General features: G+C 40.2%; 1 protein-coding gene across 4 annotated transcripts in view; it reads left to right on the top strand.

Annotated features, from left to right (window-relative positions):
* Positions 1-27,115, top strand: part of LOC129769371 (sialin) — a 44,941-nt gene that overhangs the window by 8,239 nt on the left and 9,587 nt on the right. For all 4 annotated transcript variants that reach the window (XM_055771603.1, XM_055771601.1, XM_055771605.1 and 1 more), the window contains exon 3: positions 23,650-23,824. In XM_055771603.1, coding sequence (XP_055627578.1) covers positions 23,650-23,824 — 175 coding nt within the window. The remainder of the gene's footprint in view (positions 1-23,649; positions 23,825-27,115) is intronic.

The following is a 27,115-nucleotide window of genomic DNA, read 5'->3' as shown; positions in this document are numbered from 1 at the left end:
CAAAACATCAACAATTATTGAATAAAAATGTTTTTCAATTGAAGCGGATAAGAATCAAATTTCGGACACTATTTATGAAAAAAAATCAAATTTCGGACATTCTGTTTGCTTAACGGTTTCTTGTGGTTTTTATCTCAACTTGTATTTCTGTACAATTACTAATGATCAAACATGAGAAAAATGAAGTGTTCGGGTATTCTGGTTATTGTTTAAGGTATATTGGAAGATGTTTTATTTCCATTTTTTGAGTTAACGAATAATCGGTACGTAGATGGTGGTATCGGTTCTGAAACAATGGCGTGTCGCTGAACGAGTTCCTAAGAATATTTTGAAACTTCAAGACAACACCTAAAACGTTACATAGGGGTTTTTGAAAATTCGATAAAAATCCAAAATGGCTAAATCGGTCGATTAATTCCTGAAATATCGATATCACCAGCTGAAAAAACAGTTTCGAGAAAAACGCGTTCAAAAATTCGTACAATACTATATCCCTTAAGGTGATCTCATACTTTTGACTGTAACATTTCAACGAAATCGAATATCGAAAAATCGTTTTAGGACAAAATTTCTGGGGGCATAAGTTTCCCAAAAATGCAAAAAAAGAAAATTCGATTTTATCGACCTTCATGACCGGGGCCTCTTCTTAACCGCAGTAGAGCCTGTTTTGATATTCATCTGTTTCGTTCGTCCCTAAAAAAATATATTCTATTACTGTTGACTAACATGATGTTTATTGATATTAGTTACAATATTACTAGTATATAAGTTAACGCAAGCAACATCATTTTCCCCACAGCAACAGAACCGATCACTGTGGAACAGTTTATCGGTAGCATCAATTCGCAAACGCAAGCGAAACAACAATTTAGGACACCAACGTAAAACACCGATTCGGACTCTGTACCTGACGCGACAACGGACTGGATAGAATGTGCAGCGTAAGGGCTTTAGGTAAATGGCTAGGCTTCATGATGTAAAATTGACAATAATAAAATCAGTCTAACTTGTACTCCCGGCGAAACCGGTCTTTCTTTTTAAAAACTCTTCGATATCCTCATGTAACTTAATTGGCGCAGTCGGTAGGATCGCTCGTTCAAGTGTTCACGCGTAGATCCAATTCGCGAAAGTGATTTCCCGCGCGAACGAATATCGAGTGGCTGACGATTGGAGAACTACAACGGACGCACGAGTGATACCTTTTTATCAAGTAAGTAATTAGATCTTAGTCAAATTAACAATCATTTAATCGGAGTGGTACAAAGCTTACCAGAAACAAAAAAAGCTGTATCCACATCCATAAAATATAACAAAAAACTACTAATTCAGAGAGACGAGCCCGGGTAACACCGTAAGCGACTCTTTTTATATCACAAAAGTGAACTACTAATCTAAAACAAAAACAAACGTTAAATCAGAAAAAAAAACTAGCTAATCTAACAAGAGTGATTTAAGTTTTACCTTGGAGTGTGTTCGGGAACTACTTGCTCTACAGGGCAAGTCACACCGATATCTTTTATGCTGACAATGATTCGGACTAGCGTAGAAAAAACGTGTTGTTGGTTTGCTGGTCTGGTAACTAATAATTTATTTTTCATTTATCGAGTTGCACATAGCGTGTTCGTTCTACAAAGTGTGTTCGTACAAAAGTGGGCTAAGCTGAGTGAGTGTTACATAGTGTGTGCGTGTGTGTGTGTGAAGGCGAAGAGAAAATTGTGTTCGAACAAAAGTGTGTATACAAACACCATGTCGGCATGGCAACGGGTGAATCTGAAGGCTGATATGCACTAGGTATGTATTGTATGATGTGTTCTCTTTTTCTTGTTTGTTTTGTATTTTGTATAGATATACTTTGTAAGTCAATAATTGTTCAGGCGGCTACAATTGATTATTTCTAAACATGCCGGCCCCCGTTGAAACGTTCGGTTTCAACCGACACTCGACTGTTTTTGAGCACCAGAAATGACATCTTCTGACTCGTCTTCTGCATCAGGATCCGTTGGCAGAACAGAGACCTCAGTGACAGCTCGTTTATACTGCCCTGTTGCCGTTTTAACGACGACCACACGAACATGGCCATCCTTTCCAGGGATGGTCTCGACGATGCGCCCCAAAGGCCACTGGAGCGGCGGAGTGTTATCTTTCAGCAGAACCAGCTGTCCTGGCTTCAGGTTGGTTTGAGAATTTCTCCACTTAGTTCGTTGGTGCAGTTGGCTTCGGTAATCCCGTGACCAACGGGTCCAGAGATCCTGCGTTGATTTCTTCATCTCCTGGAAGCGATCCAGGCGTCCGGGTTTTATGTGACTCAGATCGGGTTCAGCAATCGTAACTAGTGGCTCACCGATTAAAAAATGTGCCGGCGTGAGGACATCAAGATCATCAGGAGAGTCCGACAAAGGCGACAGAGGACGAGAGTTGAGTGTAGCCTCCACTTGAGCAAGAATCGTGAGAAAATGGTCCATTGTGTACGCTTTCGGTCCCATAATGCGACGGAAGTGGTGCTTAAATGACTTGACTCCCGCCTCCCAGAGTCCTCCAAAGTGGGGTGAACGAGCAGGAATAAATCGAAACCTGATTCCGTTGTGCAAACAGTGATGTCGCCACTCGTCGCCCTTGAACTGATGCAGGAACTCGTTACGCGACGCGATGAACTCACGATTTGCTCCGACGAATGCGGTCGCATTATCGCAATGTAGCTCAATAATACGGCCACGGCGTGCGACGATGCGATTCACGGCGTTGATACACGACGCAGCGGAGAGATCGACGACGACTTCGATGTGAACAGCCTTCACCACTAAACATACAAAGAGCGCTACGTACACTTTCACCGACACTCCTCTCCCATTCAATGGACGAACGTAAAACGGCCCGCAATAATCCAACCCCGTATACGAGAATGGACGGGCTGGTGTGAGGCGGACTGCTGGTAGAGGTGCCATGATCTGTGTGGTAGGTTTTGGTTGACATCGGAAGCAGGTCACGCAGCGACGAACGACTTTACGTACCAGATTGCGACCCCGGAGCGGCCAGTAACGTTGACGCAACGTGGCAAGCAGGAGTGATGGACCACCATGTAATGTCTTGAGATGCGTTGCTCGTGCAATCAGGAAACTAAGTTTGTGGTTCGATGGTAGCAGAATTGGAAAACGGCTATCAAATGGAGCATTAGAGTTGCGTATTCGGCTGTCAATTCTCAGAAGTCCGAAATTATCCATTAATAGGTTGAGGTTACGGAGTGGTGATTTCGGTATTCTCGGCGAATCTTGTGCAAGAGCATAGCTTTTAACCTCGAATGGGAAGGCTGAATGTTGAGCAATACGAATCAAATTCTTCAATGCAATCTCGCATTCGTCTGACGAAAGCGGTCCATTCGAACGTTGATCTTTTGGAGTACGACAGTTACTTCGAAAACGGTGACAGTAGGCGACGAATTTTATTAATTTTGATAGTTCGGAGAAGCGATCGAAGAGTTCATCTCCGCTGACGCAAACGTGTAGTGCCAAAACGGACCGAGCTTCTTCGTTAACTATATGCCGTTCTGGAACCATAATAACTTGCTCAGGCCATTGTTCCATTCTAAATCGCAGGAATCTAGGTCCCTGCCACCACAGGTCATCGTGCAGGATTTGACTCGGCATGACACCTCGGGATATCCGGTCTGCAGGGTTCAGTTCAGTGGGCACATGTCTCCATTGGAATCCCTTCGTCAATCGTTGAATTTCAGCCACACGATTGGATACGAAAACCTTCCAGTTATTGGACTTCGACTTGATCCAGTGTAACACAATAGTCGAATCAGTCCACATAAACGCTGGTTCTGTGAATTCTGTCGTCTTGCGAAGTGTATCAATGAGTTGGCTCCCCAGTAAAGCAGCACAGAGTTCCAATCTTGGAACTGAATGACCCCGCAATGGAGCGACACGCGACTTTGAAGTAAGAAGATAACTTTGGAGTTTTCCCGTGTCATCTTCCGAGACGACGTAGACGGAACATCCGTAGCCTTTCGTGGAAGCATCACAAAAACAATGTAAAGTATATTGGCGAACAGTGTTGGCCAGAATTCTTCTCGGTACTTTCAGAGACCGCAACTGCTGGATATCAGTACGATAGTTCAACCACCAATCTTGAAAATCCTTCGAAAGCTCGGTATCCCAGGATAGGTTCTCCGCCCAAAGGGTTTGCACAAACATCTTGGCAGTGATGACGACAGGACCAAGGAGGCCAATGGGGTCGAACAGGCTCGACATCTCGGACACCACCACTCGCTTAGTGATGATGTTTAGTTCCTGAAGTGCTGGAATCTTGAATGCGAATTTGTCGGATTGAGGAAACCAAAGTAAGCCGAGTGTTTTAACAGCAGACGAACGATCGATCTCCAGTGGGTTGGAAGTCTCCCACAGCTCTGTTGGAACGTTGGCCAAGGCTGCGACATTGTTAGTAGCCCATTTTCGCAACACGAAACCTGCGCCCGCCAAAAGGGAAATTAATTGCCTGCAGGTTTCCTGTAGAGTAGGAAGATCATCGTGTCCAGTCAGAACATCATCAACATACATTCCTTTTCGAATTACTGGCACGGCGAAAGGATATCGTTCTCCATCATCTGAAGCTAACTGTTCAAGAACACGAATGGCGTGAAACGGAGAGCTGGCGAGGCCGTATGTAACGGTTTTGAGTTGGTATACTTGAATCGGTTCCGACGGATTATTTCTCCACAGGATTTGTGTGAATCGGCGATCATCCGGATGGACCCAAATCTGCCGAAACATCTTCTCTGCATCGGTGGTTACAACATAGCGTGGCATTCGAAAATTGATGACGGTAGAGTATAGTACAGGTTGCACCGAAGGGCCAACAAACAGAGCATCGTTGATTGACACGTTGTTAGATGCACGACTAGATCCATCAAACACCACTCGAATCTTCGTGGTTGTGCTCTCTGGGCGGTGGATGGCATGGTGGGGAAGGAAAAATTGTGAACCGTTAAACGAGCGCGAACTCACCTCCATATGCCCTAACTGCTCATATTCCTCCATGAATTTTGTGTACTCAGTCTGTAGACCTTCATCGACGGCAAACCTTTTTTCCATGGACAAGAAACGACGGAGAGCTGGAGTGTACGAATCACCGATCTTCGAAGACAGCTCTTCCCGCAACGGCAGTCGTACAATGTAACGACCATTGTTATCCCTCATAACTGTTTGACGAAAATGATCTTGACAAAACTGCTCATCTGCCGTGTAAGCTTTGTGGTCATCAAAGCTCTCGATCTCCCAGAACCGTTCCAATTGTGAGTCGAGAGATTCACCAGAGCAATAGTGGCTCGCCAGCGCAAGAGTGCAAGGGACTTTTTCAGTAAACTTGCCACAGAATATATAACCAAGAACAGTTTTTTGGAGGAGTGGACATCCAACGTCGATACTGATCTGCTCTTTTTCCAACAATGTGAAGAACAGTTCAGCGCCTATAATGACATCAACTCCCTGACTGATATGGAAATGCGGATCCGCTAGAAGCAGGTGTGGTGGAATACGCCAATGAGTTATATCGATATTGTGGCTGGGTAGCGCGACGGTGAGTTTCGGTAAAACGAGGCATTCTAGGCTGGATTCAAAATTTCCAAAGCGAGAAGCAATCGGAAGCGTCACTCCATAACGTACGTTGACCATTGACTGTCCGATGCCACTAATCGGCGTGTTAATTTTTGTCCGCTTGAGACCAAGCCTCTGACACAAAGCTTCCGAAATGAAGCTGGGCTGTGATCCACTATCCAGAAGTGCTCTGGCCAACTGGAAATTGTTGTTCGCATCCCGAACCTTAACCACTGCGGTAGAGAGAAGTATTGTAGTTTGATCGTGGATCATCTTCACGCTTTGGCAGGCGTTAGGAGGTAGATTTGGATTAGACAATACAACCGACGTGGGAGGAGTGTAACCGAGAGTTGACGACGAGTGTGGTGAGGCATTCCGAAGGTTAAAAGACCGCGAGCTTTCTGTCAAACCGACCGAACCAATTTCCGACACTTCGCAATTTTGAGAATCGCTCGCACCCGCGAAGGAACTGTGCTGAGACTGACGGCCGCTGGGCCCAACTAGAGACGTTGTCAGTGGTGGCAGATGTAAGAGTGTGTGGTGTTTTTTTGCACAAGTTTTGCATACTCCGCTGGTGCAATCCTTCGCCATATGAGCTCCTTTCAAGCAATTAATGCAAAGGCTATGTTTCTTCGTCAAATTGAAGCGTTCATGTGGTGTAAGTTCTACAAATTTATCACACATGAAGAGGAAATGTGTTTGCTGGCAACAAATGCACTTAGTGTCGTTTGATGTACTCACGTGAGTCGTAGATACACGTGGTTTGGGCTTGCTTTCCGTTGTTGAATTGGTACATATTTGGGAGAGCCTGAGAGTTTGCAAGATTCGAGATCGCTTCTGAATAAACTCGAGAATTTGTTTGTAAGTTGGTCTGATTTCGCCAACAGATTGAGTTTCCCATTCACGGAGTGTGACGGGATCAAGATAACTACTCAATCGTTCGACCAAGAACGAATTCCAATGGTCTTCGATGTCTTCTAGTTTGTCCAGAAGTTGAACATGGCGGTTGAATTCATCGGCTAAGTCGAGAAGATCTGATGCCGATTCCTTCTTGAGAGGAGAAATAGAAAGCAAGCTACCCATATGTCTTTTAATTAGCATATGTTTATTTTCGAACCGATCTTTCAACAAATTCCATGCGACCAAGTAATTGTTTGAGGTGATGTCGAGGGAAGATATCATTCGAGCAGCTTCGCCAGTAACTGAAGCTCGCAAATAGTAAAGTTTCTGTACCATCGTCAGCTGATGATTCGAATCGATTAGGGAAATGAAAAGATCGCTAAATGATTCCCATTCGTCAAAATTGCCCGAAAATTCCTTTAATTTTATTTCCGGAAGGCGGAGATTAGCCACTGATGTCGGAGGTGGAGAGTTTATAGCGGCATGTTGTGGTATCTGAGGAGTTGCTGGAACCTTGTTCAACAGGGATGCTTTCAGTGCGAAGTAAAGATTTTGAAAATACCGTCTATCCTCACTAAAATCTTCCTCGGGCTCATCTAGCTCCTCGATTTGATCTTGAATTGTCTGGAAATCCCTCCAAAGTTCATCCAAATGTTGGATTCTAATTTGAAGTTGGTTAGCATGATCCGGTACATAATCATTGTCAAATGTCTGGATCAGCTCTGCTGAATTACAGATGTTCGAACGGTTGCGGTAGAGTGTTTTCAATTTGGCCGCTTTGCTAACTTTTTTCGGCATGATTCTCCAAAGGAAAATGGACTATTTTTACCTTATAACGGCTTTTTACGTGCCGTGATGATGATGACGATGACGAAAATGACGATGGTCTCCACGAGGCGATGACGACAGAGGTTATGTGCTCCAATTAGACGTACACCGGTTTGACTTCAGCAGCAGCTTGACGAACACCGAATGTGATTTTATAGCGGCACGATGAAAAACTGCCGGACGACAAAAATGTTTCACTACTATCAGCACTGAATTCTTTACCACACTGGTAGTTATAAAAACAAAGGCGTACTAAAGAATCGCGACTTTTCTGTATTTTATACGTGGGACGGTAATCGCACTAACAAATTATTCTCAAGCAATCTGGTTGCTATGTATGAAAGTCGAAAGTTTTTTCTCGATTGTTCTCGAGTTCTTTTGCCAAGTAGGCACACTTTGCCGTTCTGGACGGTTCGATAAACGCAATGGCTTGCGTGTTGCACTCGCGGACACGGTCCTTGCAACACCGACACGACGATCCGGGACCAATTTCCCGGAAAATTCACCAAAAAATGTTCGGGAACTACTTGCTCTACAGGGCAAGTCACACCGATATCTTTTATGCTGACAATGATTCGGACTAGCGTAGAAAAAACGTGTTGTTGGTTTGCTGGTCTGGTAACTAATAATTTATTTTTCATTTATCGAGTTGCACATAGCGTGTTCGTTCTACAAAGTGTGTTCGTACAAAAGTGGGCTAAGCTGAGTGAGTGTTACATAGTGTGTGCGTGTGTGTGTGTGAAGACGAAGAGAAAATTGTGTTCGAACAAAAGTGTGTATACAAACACCATGTCGGCATGGCAACGGGTGAATCTGAAGGCTGATATGCACTAGGTATGTATTGTATGATGTGTTCTCTTTTTCTTGTTTGTTTTGTATTTTGTATAGATATACTTTGTAAGTCAATAATTGTTCAGGCGGCTACAATTGATTATTTCTAAACAGAGTGCTTTGTGAATAATCGCGAAAACAATGAACCCAAACAGTTTTAACATATCCCCTGAATTACCGAGGAGCAATACCTCAGCACAGGAGGAAAATTTAAATGAACACGAATAAGCCGCCAGAATTGCTCAAACAGCGGTAATGTTCGACAAGGCGGAGAAAAATCCTAAAGGCGATGCAAACGCCCCAGGCAATCCGCGAATTGCCGCAATTCGACGGTAACCCCGTCAAATTACACTGCTTCATTAGAGCAGTGGAAAATCTGTTGCCCTTTTTAGAAACTCTTAAAGGGACACCCTTCGAGCAAGTATGGCTTCAATCCATACGCTCGAAAGTAACCGGAGATGCGGACCGAGTTTTAGAAACATACGGGACACCGCTAATCTGGGAAGAAATTAAAGCTAACCTGATAGCTTACTATAACGACAAGCGTGATTCTGTCACGCTTACCCGCGAATTGTTCCAACTGCAACAAGCTGGAACAATAGAAGATTTTTATAGTTCGGTTCATCAATTGCTTTCGCTTTTGATAAACCATACAAATATTTCAACATTCGATCTCAACTTGAGAACGGACAGAATCTCGACACACCAGGAGAATGCTCTTCAAGTGTTTTTAGCAGGACTAAAAGAGCCCATCGGCGGGAACGTAAGAGCCCGCCAACCAAAAAAATTAAAAGAAGCTTTCGATGCTTCTATTGAAGAGAGAAACTATCAAAATAAATGCGGTCTTAATAAGATGGAAACTACAAATCGATTCCAAAAACCGATTGTTGTAGCACCACCTCCCCCACCAAGGCAAAAGAACTGGAATAATTTTAATCATTACCAAAGAGCCCAGTATCAGCCTCAAACGAATCATTTTAATCCACAGCAAAATTTTTCGAGATTACAAATGAATCCTTTTAATCAACGGCAAAATTTTCAAAGACCTCAAATGAATCAATTCCACACACCTTACCAACAACATCAGAACCAAAGCTTTCTAAATCAACCGCAAGTTCCTCCGCGAAACGTATTCGCCCCAAGACCAGTTCAGATGCCGAAGCCTACTCCCATGGATGTAGACCCTTCAATAAGATCTAATAAAATAAACTATATGAATAGACCTCGGAGAGCAATCAATTACCACGAAGGCACAAATATGTCCGATCCTTACGGCCCGTACGAAGGACCAAATTGTGAATACGAAACCTATGATGAAGAAAATTATGAGCAGGATAATTATCACAATGAATCGATGGCTAGTACATCTTTTCAACCTGTGGTAAACAATCAGGAAGAGAGTGTCGAAGAAAATACCACTTCCACTGATGAACTGAATTTTCAGATAATTACGGCCCAAGAAACTCCTCCGTAAACAATTTTATACCGTACATACAAATCAATACCACTAAAGGACCACTGAAGTTTTTGATCGATACGGGAGCGAACAAAACTACATTAGTCCGAAACATGTCAATTTGGACAAATGCAAGTTCACCAAACCTGTAAAGGTAACGAACGTTAATGGTTCGCAAAATATAGATCAATTCGTAAATTTCAACCCCTTTTCCACAATACCAGGATCAAAAAAACAAATATTTTACATATTCGACTTCCACAAATTTTTCGATGGTCTCATAGGATACGAGACCTTACGTGAACTAAAAGTCAACATATTAACAGATCAAAATGAGTTGAAATTCCCCACTGGCGTACTGAAAATGTTTCGAAAATATCCAAATTCGGCAATAATCCAGTTAAATTCCAATGAGACAAAAATTGTGAATTTACCAACTATCATCAATAATGGAGAATTTTATTTGGAAGATGACATTTTTCTCTCTAAGGACATTATCATACACTCTGGTATCTACAATTCAAAAGATAGCCATGCTTTTTTCACTGTATCAAACATATCAAAAAACCCTTCAAAAGTATTAATAAAACGTCCTCTAGATGTTGAACTTAACAATTTTTCCTTAGAGGAACCGAACCAAGATTATGTAACTCAATTTGGCAGGACACCCATTTTCGATCAATTGAGAGTTGATCATCTGAACAAAGAAGAAAAATCTAACCTAATGAAAGTGATTGCAGATTATGAGAGTATATTTTATGTAGAAGGCGAACAACTGACCTTCACCAACGCGATTAGACATAAAATTTCCACAAAAGACGATATACCGATTCACACGAAATCTTATCGCTACCCTTTCTGCCATAGAGAGGAAGTTCAGCGACAGATTTCGAAAATGCTTGATCAAGGCATTATAAGACCTTCAAGTAGCCCTTGGACTTCACCAGTCTGGATAGTCCCAAAAAAGATGGACGCATCCGGCCAGAAGAAATGGCGACTTGTCATTGATTATCGTAAGCTGAATGAGAAAACGATCGATGATCGTTATCCCATTCCTAATATTAACGACATTCTTGATAAGCTTGGCCGTTGCATTTATTTTTCAACACTTGATTTGGCATCTGGATTTCACCAGATCGAAGTGGATAAGAGTGACATCGAAAAAACTGCGTTTAGTGTCGAAAACGGACACTACGAGTTTTTAAGAATGCCATTCGGTTTGAAAAATGCTCCATCAACGTTTCAACGCGTGATGGATAACGTTTTGAGAGAGCACATTGGTGTCCGATGTCTTGTGTACATGGACGATATCATCGTGTTCTCTACCAGCCTAAAGGAACACCTTGACAACCTAAAGAAAATTTTTGATAGTCTTAGAAAATTCAATATGAAGGTGCAACTCGATAAAAGCGAGTTTCTTCACAAAGAAGTAGCCTTTCTAGGCCACATCGTAACTCGTGAAGGAGTAAAGCCAAATCCCGAAAAAATGGAAATCATCAGAAAATGGCCACTTCCGAAGAATGAAAAAGAACTAAGAGGATTCTTAGGAATTTTAGGCTATTACCGCAAGTTTATTCGAGACTTTGCGAAAATAGCCAAACCACTTACAAAAACGTTGAGAAAAGGAGAAGCTATCACTCACACTAAGGATTTCGTAGATGCCTTTGAGCGATGTCGAAATATTCTTACATCGAGTGATATATTACAGTACCCGAATTTCGACAAACCATTTATTTTGACAACAGACGCCTCCAATTTCGCAGTTGGAGCCGTTTTGTCACAGGGGCAAATTGGCAGTGACAAACCAATTGCCTTTGCTTCTCGAACGCTGAATAAGTCAGAAGAAAACTATTCCGCAATCGAGAAAGAACTTTTGGCGATCGTGTGGGCATGTAAATACTTCCGTCCTTATCTTTACGGAAGAAAATTTACTCTATACACGGATCATAAACCTCTCACATATAGCTTAAACCTTAAAAACTCAAATAGCAGGCTCATACACTGGCGCTTATACCTGGAAGAATTCGACTATGAAATAAAATATAGACCTGGGAAGCAGAATGTGGTGGCCGACAGTCTTTCAAGAATACGAGAGGAATTGAACGCTAACGATATGGAAGAAGATTCCTCTTCCTCATCTGAAAACGAAGAATCGTCAGATGGAGCTACAGCCCATTCCGCAGATACCGATGATTCTGCGTTCATTTCTTGTACAGAATCCCCTCTTAATGTCTTCAGCAATCAAATTGTCCTCAAAATCGGCCCCAACGATGATAATACTTGCGAGGAGATTTTCCCCCGTATTTTCAGACGCACTATCACTAAAGTAAATTATGGAGTTCCTTTTATCATAAAAGTGTTTAAAGATTTTATTGACCCAAAGAGAACAAATTGCATTTTGTGTCCCGAATCTGTAATTCAGACCCTCCAAATTGTTTACAAGAACTATTTTAGCAGAGGAAAACCATTTAAAGTTTTCATTACACAAAAAATAGCAATAGACTTGAAAACCGCAGAGGAACAAAATGAAATCATAGAACAAATTCACACAACCGGGCACCGAGGCGTATGGGAAAATAATAGACAAATAGCAAACAGGTACTATTTCCCAGCAATGAAAAGAAAAATACGACAGTTTGTAAGGCTCTGTCGCATTTGTAACAAAAATAAGTACGAACGACACCCTTATAAAATCCAACTGGGCTCAACTCCAGATCCGAAAAAGCCTTTAGAAATTGTTCATCTAGACATCTTTATCAAACAACCTAATATATTTCTTTCATTTATAGATAAATTCTCTCGATTTGCAACGGTAATTCCCATCAAATCCAGGAACATCGGCGACGTAAGGAAAGGTTTAACCAAGTACTTTTCTATTTATGGTACCCCAAATTTAGTTATTAGTGATAACGAACCCGCATTGAAATCCATAGAGATTAGAACACTTTTAGACAACCTAAATATCCAGATGCATTTTACTCCACCCAATCATAGTTCGAGTAATGGTACAGTGGAAAGATTCCACTCAACTTTGAGCGAAATCTATCGTTGTACTAAGCCTAATTAACCCGACATAAACGAAAAAGAAGTTTTTAGAATAGCTTGCACCATATACAACAACACAGTCCACTCTACCACAAAAACCAAACCCCGGGAAATATTCTACGGAATAAGGGATGGAGAGGAAAGGCCTCTTGATATGGAAAAGATTTTAGAAAACAGAAACAAATTCTACAATGAAATTATTGTACAATCAGATAAAACTAAAAATAAAAATTTGGGTTACCATAATAAGAAGAGAGAACACCCACCGGTTCTTCGAGAGGAAGAAACCGTATATAATAGAAGACAAGGAATAAGGAACAAAGGAAAAGAAATGTATTTCCCAGTCAAAGTTGTCCAAGATAAAGGTAGAACGTTTCTGGACCACTCTGGCAGAGAAATACACAAAGAAAATATTCGGCGAAAATGAAACCATACAAATTATTTTTCTAAATTATAGATGTTGCGGAGCCAACTTCTAAAACTAATTACGCTGACGTTCATCACGACCTCATCATCGAGAACGATACAAATACATGACCTGACCAGAAACCCAGGACTAGTGACGTTACAGACCGGAAACGTACTAATTAAGACTGGACGTCACAGGATATATCACACAATAGACTTGGAAGACTATAGACCATTACTAAACAACATCGCTATCACTATCGACGGACTTAAAATATTCACAGACTTCAGCGACGTTTATATCACATTACAGTCCAAATTTAAGAAAGCCCAAAACACGTATATGAAATTGTTACCAAATAGAAGAAACAAGAGAGGAGCATTCAATTTTCTAGGCTCAGCCATAAAGGCGATTACAGGCAATTTAGATGAAGAAGATCGAATCCAAATAGATAACGATATAAATGACTTAAAACGAGGCAACCAAGAACTTATAAGACAAAATAATATTCAAGTAACTATCAACAAACATCTAGGAAAACGTATAAACAAATTAATAGATTCCGTTAATGAACAACAAAGAATAATCAAGCAACAAATTATATCAGCCAGACAATCTCTAATCACCAACAAACTTGTCAATCAAAATTTCACAGCAATCCGACAGGCATTTAAAATTTCTTATCATGTCGACCTAATACAAGAACACCTAGACTCAATTTTCGAAGTTATACAACTTGCAAAAATAAATATCATTTCTAAGAATTTTCTAGAAGCAGAAGAACTAAAGTTTATCTCAGATAAGTTAGAAGAACAAAATATTACCATTCTACATCCAGACCAAGCATACGATTACCTAGACATCAGAGCCCTCTTCAAGGAATCCATCCTCTACTTCATCATCGGCGTCCCGCAGATTTTACCACATCCATTCACCAGTCTTCTCCTAGAACCACTTCCAATCAACGGTCAAATCATCAAACTCCCTTGGCATAAAGCAGCAATCTACGGAAACTCCACCTATTTCATCAAAGGCAGTTGCCAAAGTATCGGCGAAAATTCCATTTGCGAAGAAGATAAATTAGACGATACCTCAGACGACAGATGCTTCTCCAAAATCATACGAGGCTCCCCAGGAAAATGCACCTTTACGAACTATCGGAATACAACCAACATAAAACGATTGACAGACAACCATATCATCATCATAATCACAACAGTCACACTATCAAGCGACTGTCTACATAACAACAGAGTTTTAACAGGAACGATGCTGTTGTTTTTCGAGAACTGTACAATCTCACTGAACAACAAAACTTTTAGCTCCATTACGTTTCCATCGAGAATTATCCCAACAATAGTGCCTCTGGATGGCGTGAAAATCGAACAAAACGAATTCGAGCAGAACCTGGTCTTTCACACATTAAAGAAATTACATTTCCAAAACCGAGAACAACTGGAGATAATTAAAACCCGATATTTCATCCAAACATCAACAAGTTTGGGCCTCTCATCTATATGCTTCATTATAAGCTTGATCGTCATAGTTTACCATTGGTACCAGAAGAAAAGGACACCCAATGAAGAAAAACCAAACATCAGTTCAGCAGACAACCATCATCCCAACACAATTGTATCGGGACGATCCAAACTTGATGAGCAAGCAACGCAAGCAACATCATTTTCCCCACAGCAACAGAACCGATCACTGTGGAACAGTTTATCGGTAGCATCAATTCGCAAACGCAAGCGAAACAACAATTTAGGACACCAACGTAAAACACCGATTCGGACTCTGTACCTGACGCGACAACGGACTGAATAGAATGTGCAGCGTAAGGGCTTTAGGTAAATGGCTAGGCTTCATGATGTAAAATTGACAATAATAAAATCAGTCTAACTTGTACTCCCGGCGAAACCGGTCTTTCTTTTTAAAAACTCTTCGATATCCTCATGTAACTTAATTTATATTTATATTTCTCAAATGCCCTCTCATCCGCCCACATCCGCTTTGCATGTTGGCTAACACTGATTCTGAAGATTTCCTGAGAATTTTGGATTTTGGGTTGCAGCAGTACGGATAAACTGTGCTCCCGTGGCCGAGTGGTTAGCGTCACAACTAACATGCCGGGTGTTCGAGTTCGATTTTTCGTCAAAGAAATTTCCTCCGACTTGCACTGTGGTCACGCGTATTCTAGAGCTTGCCACTCAGAATGCATTCAAGGCGTTTTATTTGGCATAGAAATCTCAACTAAGTACTAATAAAAATGACGCAAGTAATACTACGTTGAGACGGCGAAGTTCCTCTAGGAACGTTAGTGCCATTGAAGAAGAAGAAGAAGAAGTACGGATAAATGATTCTGCTCGAATGGCATCCAAAGCGTCTTCAACTTTGTCCTTGTTGTATTTACGTTTCGCATCCATAATAAACCTGAAAACACACATAGTAGTATCACCAATTTTAATTGTCCGAAATATGAATCGTAGGAAAAAAATTCGAATCAATTTTCGGACATTTTATTTTATAATTTTTTTATGAAAAATTACAATATACATCATTATATTTTATAATCAACTGTGAAACACTTACCTAGCAATAACAGTTAACTGATAACGATGATGATCAGGGATTAAATGCAAGAGAAATTGAACTATTAATTAGCGGTTATATTCTACCTGCTCACGCTAAGCGAACGTCAAAAACAAACAATAATGAGTAGTGCTGTTAGATTTTTGCCTACTATGTTATAATTTAAAAGTAAATCTAATATAAAATGATAGTGAAACCAAGGGGATAATCTAAAGAATCAATTGTGATATTAATTTATTATATCATCAGGGCATTAAGCTTTTCAAGATATTATTACAAAGTGTGGGAAAAATGATGCTGTCCGAAATATGATTCAGAACGGTATACTCAACAATAGTATTCGCCCAGACGCAGCAGTAACGCAGAAATAACAGTACGGGGCTCAACGTGTTAAACATATCTACCCTATCGTTGACCGCAAAATTTTAAATTATTTTAAATCTGATAATCCTCTCTACAAGATGCTACAGAAACATACACGGCGAGAAACAGTTTCAATTTCACTGGTTATCTAAAACAAAAAAAAATTGAACAGATTCTGAATCAGTTAAGATGCCGCTGTCGCATGAACCTCGGACAAGTCAAGAACACATTTTTTGTTAAAATGGAGGCCGTCTAACACTTGACGAGTCGGAATCTCAGAAAAACGAATGTATTTCATTGCGTGGCAACATAGAACATCAAGAGTGCCCTCTCTCCTAAAATCGGACTGAATATATATTTTGCGCATAATCACGTCTAGTAGGGGAAGTGGGGGCATAGTGGTCACCCTAAGGAATAGGGCCATTTCCAGCGCCCACATACCGATTTAATTCCCGTTTCTCGAAGAACATTATAAAGGGTGTGTCACATCAAATTGCATCACGGAAAAAACGCTGTAGAAATTCGCCCAGTAGACCGATCCTTTTGAAAATTCAGACAGTAAAATAAGAACTATTAAACAACTTTTGGCATTTTCTTTTTATTCATACTTCAAGCCCAAGCCCGTATGCTCGCACCTTCCTCTTTACCCCGTCCATAAGGTTCTGTACAACGTCAGGTTGTAGTTTTTTTTGAACAGAAATCCATTTTCTCTTGAAGTCCCCCTCTGATTTGACAACTTTTGGGTTCTTCCGGAGGGCCTGCTTCATAATCGCCCAATATTTCTCTATTGGGCGAAGCTCCGGCGCGTTGGGCGGGTTCATTTCCTTAGGCACGAAGGTGACCCCGTTGGCTTCGTACCACTCTAACACGTCCTTTGAATAGTGGCACGAAGCGAGATCCGGGCAGAAGATGGTCGGGCCCTCGTGATGCTTCAATAGTGGTAGTAAGCGCTTCTGTAGGCACTCCTTAAGGTAAACCTGCCCGTTTACCGTGCCGGTCATCACGAAGGGGGCGCTCCGCTTTCCGCAAGAGCAGATCGCTTGCCACACCATGTACTTTTTGGCAAACTTGGATAGTTTCTGCTTGCGAATCTCCTCCGGAACGCTGAATTTGTCCTCTGCGGAGAAGAACAACAGGCCCGGCAGCTGACGAAAGTCCGCTTTGACGTAGGTTTCGTCGTCCATTACCAGGCAATGCGGCTTCGTCAGCATTTCGGTGTACAGCTTCCGGGCTCGCGTCTTCCCTACCATGTTTTGCCTTTCGTCGCGGTTAGGAGCCTTCTGAACCTTGTATGTACGCAGGCCCTCCCGCTGCTTGGTCCGCTGGATGAATGAACTTGACAAATTCAGCTTATTGGCGACATCCCGGACCGAACTTCTCGGATCACGTCTAAACTGCTTAACTACGTGCTTGTGATCTTTTTCACTGACGGAGCATCCATTTTTGCCGTTCTTCACCTTCCGGTCGATGGTTAGGTTCTCGAAGTATCGTTTTAGTACTCTGCTGACCGTGGATTGGACGATTCCCAGCATCTAACCGATGTCCCGATGTGACAACTCCGGATTCTCGAAATGAGTGCGCAGGATTAATTCCCGACGCTCTTTTTCGTTCGACGACATTTTTCCAAATTTACGAAAAATTGACAGTGAAGCATGGCCAACGTGATCTATACACTCTTATCTGATTATAAGCGAAAGCTGAAGATATAATTCCTAAAAATTATTCCTAAAAACGAATTGAAGTCGGATGCGGGTTTTCCGGGTTTTTGAATAGCTATAACTCGTACTTGTCTCCAATCATCTGGAACAATATTATTCTCCAGAAACCGATTGAATAAATTCAACAAGCGATGTTTCGCCACATCAGGGAGGTTTTTCAGCAAGTTGAACTTAATTCTAACCGATCCCGGAGCAGAATTGTTACATGAAAGCAAGATCGCACCTACCTTGTGGTATATCTCGAACAATTTTTTGCACAGGAGCGGATTCAGGACAAACCTTTCGTGCAAAATTAAAGATCCATCGATGTGAATATTCCTCGCTTTCATTCGTTGAAGAGCGATTTCTCATGTTTCGAGCCACTTCCCATAATTTTTTCATTGACGTTTCTCGTGACAAACCTCCCACAAAATTTCGCCAATAAGCACGTTTTTTTCCCTTTGATTAAGTTTTTAAATTGATCTTCAAGGGCTAAATACGTTTGAAAATTTTCAGGGGTTCCACGTTTCCGAAAAGCTTTAAATGCATTCGATTTTTCTACATAAAGCTTGGAACACTGGCTATCCCACCATAGATTGGGAGGCCTTCGACGAATAGTGGAACCTGGGATGGGTTTCGTTTGAGCGCGAACCGCGCTGTCATAGATCAAACGAGAAAGGAAGTTATACTCCTCCAATGGAGGTAAACCATCTCTGGAATTGATGGCTAGAGCAATCGCGTCCGCATATTTTTTCCAGTCAATGTGTCTTGTGAGGTCATATGCCATGTTTATAGATTCAGAAGAATTCGACCCAATGGTGATAGAAATTTTGATTGGCAAGTGATCACTACCGTTGGGGTTCTGGATTACATTCCACTTGCAATCTAACGATAGTGAATACGAGCAAAGTATCCCAACAGATGTAAGCATTGATTTTCTTTCTCTATTTGTTAGAAATTCTGTGAACTTGTCAAATTTAATGCGTATAAACTTTTATTCCGGCCTGGACAGATTTCCTACGTTGATATTTTCATTATTGAATAAAATCTGAAATGTTATGAAAACTTTTCAAATGACTTTGATTTTGCGTTACGTAACATGAGGGGGGGGGGGTTTGTCTTGCGTTACTTATTGTTACATAAAAGGGAAAGGGGGTCCAAAAACCGCATTTTTAGCGTTAAGTAATTTGTGCACGACGCCTAAGATGTTACAATTCTTCTATCAATTTGTAGTCATTTAAATAGTAGCTTCATAGTGCCTTTATCATACAATTCTTGGTCCTTATTGGCGAAGAACTTTAGTAGTTGATTTTCATAATCTTCTTTTGATCTCAATTTCTTATCACTTATAATTTTTCATAGTCCTGCTTTGACCACGGTCGTTTGAAGTCGGTTTTAAGTTATCTTTACGTTAACAGCCGAATCCTTCCTTTCGACCAATAGTAAACCGCTCACGAAAAAGTATTAGAACGCTTTAAACTATTAACCTCGATAATTTATGCTACTAAAGTTCTATTGCACTCAATTTTCCATCCCATTATGCCAAAATGTGTACCAAATCGTTTTGTGGACACTTCACACAGCGGCCTGTGGCGAAATTGTTCGGAATTTTTCCGCAATGAATGAACGGTCATAACTGTCAAATATTGAACATTTTCTGAACACGCGCTATCGAAAAATGAAACGTAATTGTTCAGCTCGCAAATTGAGCGCTCACCGCCACTTATGATATCTAAATTTGTTAACAATGAAGCGCGAATAAGAACGGTAAACTTGAAGCTTGTAACTTTACTCTGTATATCCAATGTCATTCATTCATTCTGGTGATCTGTTCCGTGTAACGAAATAGTAGTAAAGGGTAGCAAATTTATTGACAGACATCATAAACTGAAACGACATGTTATATGTTTAGTCAAATCGGGAGCAACGCAAATGCGGCCAACTGTTACAGAAGAAACAATTCGCGTTTATTTTCATTTTATTTACAACTCATTAGCATCCGTCATTTTAAGTGCCTTATAGCACTTATCAGACGGATTGCGAACAATGCCAAACCACCGACACCAACAAGACCAAACAAGGAAGGATACACGGGCCATTTGTCAATCCACGACTGAACGACGACGTCGGTAGTTCCGGTGCTGGGAAGTGTCCCAGGGCACATATAATGTAAATATGTTCAATGGGCTGTGGGCTCAATGAGTGCTACCGCCATGTGGATATGAACAATTATGAATACTTATTGTTTACTGCTAAAATAATGATCTATTAGTAAACGTTACAATACAAAATTTTCGAATGACTGATTTATTATCTGCATAAAATCAAATTATCAATATCCAGTGGAAGGAATGGGCTTCACTGTATATAATCACATCATTAATCACTCAGCGAACCAGGTGGAGATTCTCACGGACTGCAATTTGTTATTAGCCTCATGGAAGTATTACACCATTAATCGCTCATTACACGTTTAAGCGTTCGGCTTTGGGGTGTAAAGCCGTCGGATGCGTCTGTGCTCAGATGTCTACCGCAATTTTAAGTAGTAGTATGAAAAACAGATCGATGTGAACGCAAGAATAAATGGAGGCCACAAAGCAGAAAAATAGTTAGATCTGCATTTGAGATTGTCTAGAATAGTTGACGGAATTACTGTATATCCTGTTCTTGCATCCAGTGGCTTCGTTATGAATACAAAATCGTTTATGCACCGAACCACAAAGACGGTGGTTTGTTATGATAGAGGAATGCGGTATAGTAAAGCAATCACCGTGCTCAATTCGCATTTGTGACAGGTTGTTTGGATTGTTGCTGTGCGAACCATTGAAGACCAACGTCACTGAACACGAATATAGTCTTTTCGTATGTCGCTCACAGATGAAATGCAAGTAATTCTCCATCACTTTTCCACCCAGTATTTAAAATTTCAAAATAATTGAGGAAAAATCACGGAAAAAAGATATTTTAGCATGAAAACTATGTTTTATGACTAAATAAATCATTCGCTTCAAAGCGATTATGAAAAATTTTCAATGGTAGAGTTCTCATTTGCCCTTCTTTCGTGTAACAATCCGGCTCCTGGAGAGGATAAGATAAAGTTCAATATATTGAAGAATCTTCTCGATTCCGTCAAAAGACGTATGCTGAACTTGTTCAACAAATTTCTAGAGCTAAATCTTGTTCCGCGTGACTGGAGACAAGTTAGAGTTATAGCCATACAAAAACCCAACAAGCCAACATGCGACCACAATTCATATAGGCCAATCGCAATGCTATCTTGCATTCGTAAATGCTGGAGAAAATGATTCTATTTCGTTTAGACAAATGGGTTGAAACGAACAATTTACTTTCAGATACGCAGTTTGGATTCAGAAGAGGCAAAGGAACGAATGATTGCCTAGCGTTGCTTTCTTCTGACATTCAAATACCATTTGCTCTTAAAGAACAAATGGCTTCGATTTTCCTTGATATCAATCGGGCTTTTGATTCTGTATCTATTGAAATATTATCAGATAAACTTCATAATTGTGGACTCTCGCCAACTTTAATTAATTATTTGTATAATTTGCTGTCAGAAAAACACATGAGTTTTGCTAATGGAAATTTGGCAGTCTTCCGACTAAGCTATATGGGCCTTCCACAAGGTTCATGTTTGAGCCCCCTATTATATAACTTTTATGTTAATGATATCGATAATTGCCTTTCGAGACATTGTACCCTACGTCAACTTGCAGATGATGGAGTGGTTTCCATTAGGGAATCCTCCTCCAAAGACCATTACAGGATACTTTGGACAATTTGTTCACATGGGCTATCAAGCTGGGTATCGAATTCTCTACGGAGAAAACAGAGATAGTAGTTTTTTCTAAAAAGCACAAACCCGCAATATTTCCGCTTCATTTATTCGGCAAAACAATAACCCACTCTATGAATTTCAAATATCTTGGTGTCTATCTCGATTTTAGATATACCTAAGGGAGGCATATTGCGTATCTGAAACAGAAATGTCTACAGAGAATCAACTTCCTCCAGACATTAACTGGAACATGGTGGAGTGCCCATGCAGGAGACCTCGTAATATTCTTATGATGGAGCGAGTACAATATCGTTGAGAAATCCCTGCTAGATGTATGTTGCGGAGATGGCTGCAATCTTTCACGCTTTGGAGAAAATTGAATCCTTGAATTCTCTTCTAATAGAAGCTATCCGTTTGATAAAACCTATAAGAGCCTCATGTTATTTTCTTATGAGAATAAGACAGCTCTTGGGTAGACTAGTGGGAAAATCTTATGGAATTACATTAGCCTGGGTCCCAGCCCATTGCTCCATTACAGGGAACGAGAAAGCGCACTCGTTAGCTAAGCTCGGGGCCTTGGAATGCACCATTTTTGAGCGACAAATAATCCATCATGATTTTTTTAATACTCCTTGCAGTTATGTACTCTCCAATTGGCAACACAATTGGAGTGAAGATAATATTGGTCGTTGGTTACATACAATTATTCCCAAGGTATCGACGAACGCATGGTTCAAGGGATTGGATGTAGGTCGGGACTTCATTCACGTGATGTCCTGCCTCATGTCTAATCATAACTTGTTAGATGCACATCTGTATCGCATTGCGATCGTTGATAGTAATATTTGCGCATGTGATCTGGTTCTCAATAAACTTTCGTTCTGCCATGGCTCATCTATCGGATTCACTCAGGGCACTGGGAAGGCAATCTAACTTACCGGTTAAAGACATCTTAGCTAGTCGCGACCTCAACCTTATGCTTTCCCTTTACCAATTTCTCAAAGAAAATGATAACTCTGTTTGATTCCTTCCTTCCTCATCAAACCAAACTACCCCACTCGCTTCATCCTAGTCCTAAATCCTAATCCAGTCCAATTAATCTAGTGTTAGATTCAGTTATTACTGAATTGTTAGTCTTAATTATATAGAGATAAAGTTATATTTTAAGGTGAAATTTGACTCTGTAAACGTTAGATAATAAGTAATTGGGTCTGATTGAAAAACGCTTTTGAAAAAAAAAAATCATTACATTATCCATCTATAAGGTCGTCTACATCTTTGCACAGATAATGTGATAGCCATGACCAAAACAAAAGAGCATGAGACTACCACTCACTGAGAAATTTCGGGAAGGTCCATAGAAATATTATGGAACTCGCATTGGCGGATAATCCACACCGCGTAACATCTGCTCGCGGATTATCGAGATTCTACTGTAAAGGATTCGAAAACGTATAGGGTCTTAACATGTAGCGAAAGATGGTCCTATATTAAACAGAAGATCAGTTCAGAGCCTCCATCCCCTACTGTAACTTTTCCCGCAAAAAAAAACACGAAATCTCCAGTCTTCCATTCGCTTATTCCCTTCCGGAAGATTATCATGACGGTTTATAATGTTATTAATATACACAATTGCTATTTTGATTATTCCCTTATCATCTTATCAGACGCCATATGTCCAATTAGCCCGTGATAATTGAAGGTTAATTATGTTGGTTGTCGTAAAGAGTCTTCCGACGGAAACATTCAAAACAGAGAGCCAGTCGTTAAGGAGGGTTTACAGAGCGCTCACTGTGTGTGTTTTTGCCGTGATAAAACGTTGTTACCATCACATGCTGGCATTAATTGTTATTAGATTATTTACACACATCTTCGTTGAGTCTTAGATTGACACTCATTACCATTGACATTGCGTGACAATAATTTCATTACAAAGATACAAATTTTATCGAATTTTACATAGTTCAATGGCCAGAAACGATGTCCGAATAGTCCGATGACACCATATCAATCACTTGTCAATAAACAACATCTGTCCGTCATAAATGATCTAATCTGTCCTGCTTTATACATATCGATATACCACATATCATCGTAGTCTGATTGGAGCAACTCTTTAAACTTTGATACGTTTTTCGTTGCAGCGATGGAAACCCCGCTCCACTGTGGATGTTCTGGAAGCGCCGGAGATACTGTGTCGTGTTTATGTCGTTCCTCGGGTTCTTCAATGTGTACGCGTTACGGGTAAATCTCAGCGTGGCCATCGTGGCTATGACGGAGAATCGAACAGTGGACTACGGAAATGGTACCATTGGATATGTGAGTATCAGCAAATAGACTGAATGTTTGTGTACTACAATTGGTCGATCTTTAGAAAAAGATCGATCTTGACGGTTAATAAAAGTTAGTAATGAGATACAACAAAGTTTTGGACAACATGGAAAGGATATAGAGAAGAATATGAAAGCACGATTGAAACATACTGAAAGTCTCGATTTTTAGAAACATTTTTTTTCTTTTAATTGTATTTGATGACCAATTTTAATATGACTGAATTATCAAAAGGGCGTATCCAGAATCATGAATTTTGTTATTAAAAAATTCATAACATAGAATTCAAATTAAAATATTAAAATATGTTGTGCGGCAAAGGACAAAGGACTAAAGGATAAACTATCGAACTATTTTGGAAAAATATCATTTAAATTACAATGTTCAACAATCTTACTCAAAAATAAAATATGTTGAATGTTTACAAAATTAAATTTTTAAATATTTTTATTAGAAACATCTTTGAGATTATCAAAGTTTGACGTTTAGTGATGCCGTGTCAGACTCACAAAAATGAAGATATGAATTTTTAAATATTTATGGAATGTAATATAAGTGGAATTTTAGAAAAGTGATATAAAAAAATCTACATGGAATTCTACGTGGGTAACTATATATAGGGTTGGGGGAAAAGAAATGTCGTATTTCTGATCAAAATTTGACGCTTTATTCAACATACTTAAAATTATCCAATTTCAATCAAATATGCGCCGTTTTGTTCGCAAACTTGTTGCCATTTAGAAGGCAACTTCATTATACTACACGAATTTTTTCGGCCGCCTTCGTTAAAGTTTTACCTCGCAGGTAGTAAAAACGTAAAATATAGCGAATTTCTCGCTTGGTGGACTCCATCTTTGACGCGCTATAACTTGAGACTGAAAAGGACAATCACAACACTGTCAAAACGACACTTGTAGCACAGATTGTCGTCTTTAAATAGCCGTATAGTACGACCCGATGTGATAAATACAGCACAAGATATGTTCAAGTGTTGCCATATATTGAAAATATACAACATTTCTTTTTCCCCAACCCAATATAGCGTTTATTCCTACGACTAACCGTTCTCGAGATAAAACCAATTTTATATAATGAATACGCGTGACCACAGTGCAGGTCGGAGGAAATTTCTTTGACGGAAAATTCCCCCGACCAGAACGGGAATCGAGCCCGAACCCCGGCATGTATGACACTAACCTCTCGGCCACGGGAGCACTTAAAAAGATACAATGAAATTTTTTTATAATTTTAAATAATATAATGTTATATCTCGAGAACGGTTAGTCCTAGGATTAATCGTTATATAAAGCTTTTCATGTAAAATCAAATTTACATAGATTTCATATTTCATGTTACTTTTCTTGAATGGTAACGATTTCGCAATGTGATGCAATTTCATATATATTTAAAAATTCATATCTTTATTTTGGTGAGTTTGACACTTCATCACTATACCTCGAACTTTATTGACTCTCTAATAAAAATATTTAAAAAAAATTAAATAAAAATATCATTGAGGACATGTTTTTTTATCCAATGTGTTTATTTATTTAGGCTCATTACAGCTAAAATGACAGAGCCACATTTTAATCATGTTACATGTCTATAAATCTATCTATAAGTAACACATTACCTAGTTGCCATATTAGGCGTAAGAGTATTCCTCCTATAACCAAAGCGCCTAGAAGTATATCCTAAGGTAGGCCAATATGCTAAAACCACTCTGCAGCCATCTTGGAAGTCTACTGTGTTTTGTTTGTAAACAAAACACAATTCGCTAGTGCCCAGCTCACTCGTGATCAGTCTGTCTCTTTCACGCTTCAAGCAAATAATTCCCATTCTGTTTTCTTCCGTGCTGTTTTCATATATCGTTCTCCTTACCAACTTAGTGACGAAACGGCTTCACTTAATACCATAGACCCGTCTTGCCTATACCATTGCATATGGTTCATTACACAGTAGCCATTTAGGCGTAAGAGTATTCCTTCTGTTCTTCCATTGTCCAGTTAGACCGGACTGTGGAGACAGTTGATGTGATCATTGATGTGTTATTACGGATGGATCACGGAATAACCCGTGTTTTCTACACTTAATGGTTAAATCCTTGGTCTGCCAAGAATCTAATAATGCCTACCGATGGCTTGCCTTCGTCTCATCCACACCGAAGGAAACGATCTCATTCGTGGAATCCGAACAAATGAAGCGTACAAGTTTGCCCCGAAACGTGCGGTTCCATGCGTATGTCAGATTTATTTGCGGTCCTTAATATGTTAATGGGGCAGCAGCCTGATGTTTCTTGCAGAACAGAGCAGTTGTATAGATGAATCAATCTTATTTCAACCGTGGATCGATCTCCATCGCTGACGATTGTTGCGTGAACGTAGTTATTCTGTAACAACACGAAGATAGTCGATTGAGGGTCCTGAGCAGTGTTGCTAATGGTCACCATCGTATGACTGTTCATGGAGACGTATGTGTCATTAATGAACATTATAAAATGAACAGTCAAACAACCGTCGAACTAAAAATGTCATATGACATTTCGGCTTTTTTTCGTCCAATACATTAGATATCCATCGCCCCGTAATTAAACAACAATGTTCACTGGGAACGCTCACCGCTGAAAACGTTCATTCAACACATTCGCACTTGATAGGGGAGAGTTCGACGGTTGCTTTGATATAGCAATCCGTCTGAATACCATCCATCGTGTATGGATGTGTGAGTGAGCAGGTGGATGTATATGTGCAGCTACGCTTGAATGCAGAATAAAGGGAGAAAAAGAATGCACACCACTGCAGTTTTAATGTCAAATGACATTAAAACTACAGTCATATTAGCCGGAATTGAGGGATGGTTATGAGCACGAATGGTAGAATGAAAACAGCATATTTTCATCGCTCTTCTGGGTACGGTCGACAGAAAGAGAAAACATATAAACGTTCAATTGATAGTCGTGTTTGCGGCTGTGCGTTTATTTCTGATGTGACTGTTAGAACCGAGCAATGCGTTCTTGGTTACATTCGCAATACATATTGAGCCGTAACTCTTGAGCAAGGGCAGTATGTGATGGTTGAGAGAAATGTCGACCGTTTACAACACTGGTCCTGAGCTTGAACTCACGATCGATCGCTTACTAAGCGAACGCACAACCAATGTGGCTACGAAGACTCTTTGGGACATGTTTCAGGCTATAAATATTTCAATATGAAACTCAATTTTTGAATGAGATTTTTTAACGGTGCATTTTGAATGTTCATTTTCCTAAATATTTCAATC

This window comes from Toxorhynchites rutilus, chromosome 2, assembly GCF_029784135.1.
Source record: "Toxorhynchites rutilus septentrionalis strain SRP chromosome 2, ASM2978413v1, whole genome shotgun sequence".
NCBI classification, from domain to species: domain Eukaryota; kingdom Metazoa; phylum Arthropoda; class Insecta; order Diptera; family Culicidae; genus Toxorhynchites; species Toxorhynchites rutilus.
This window is presented reverse-complemented; position numbering and strand designations above follow the sequence as displayed.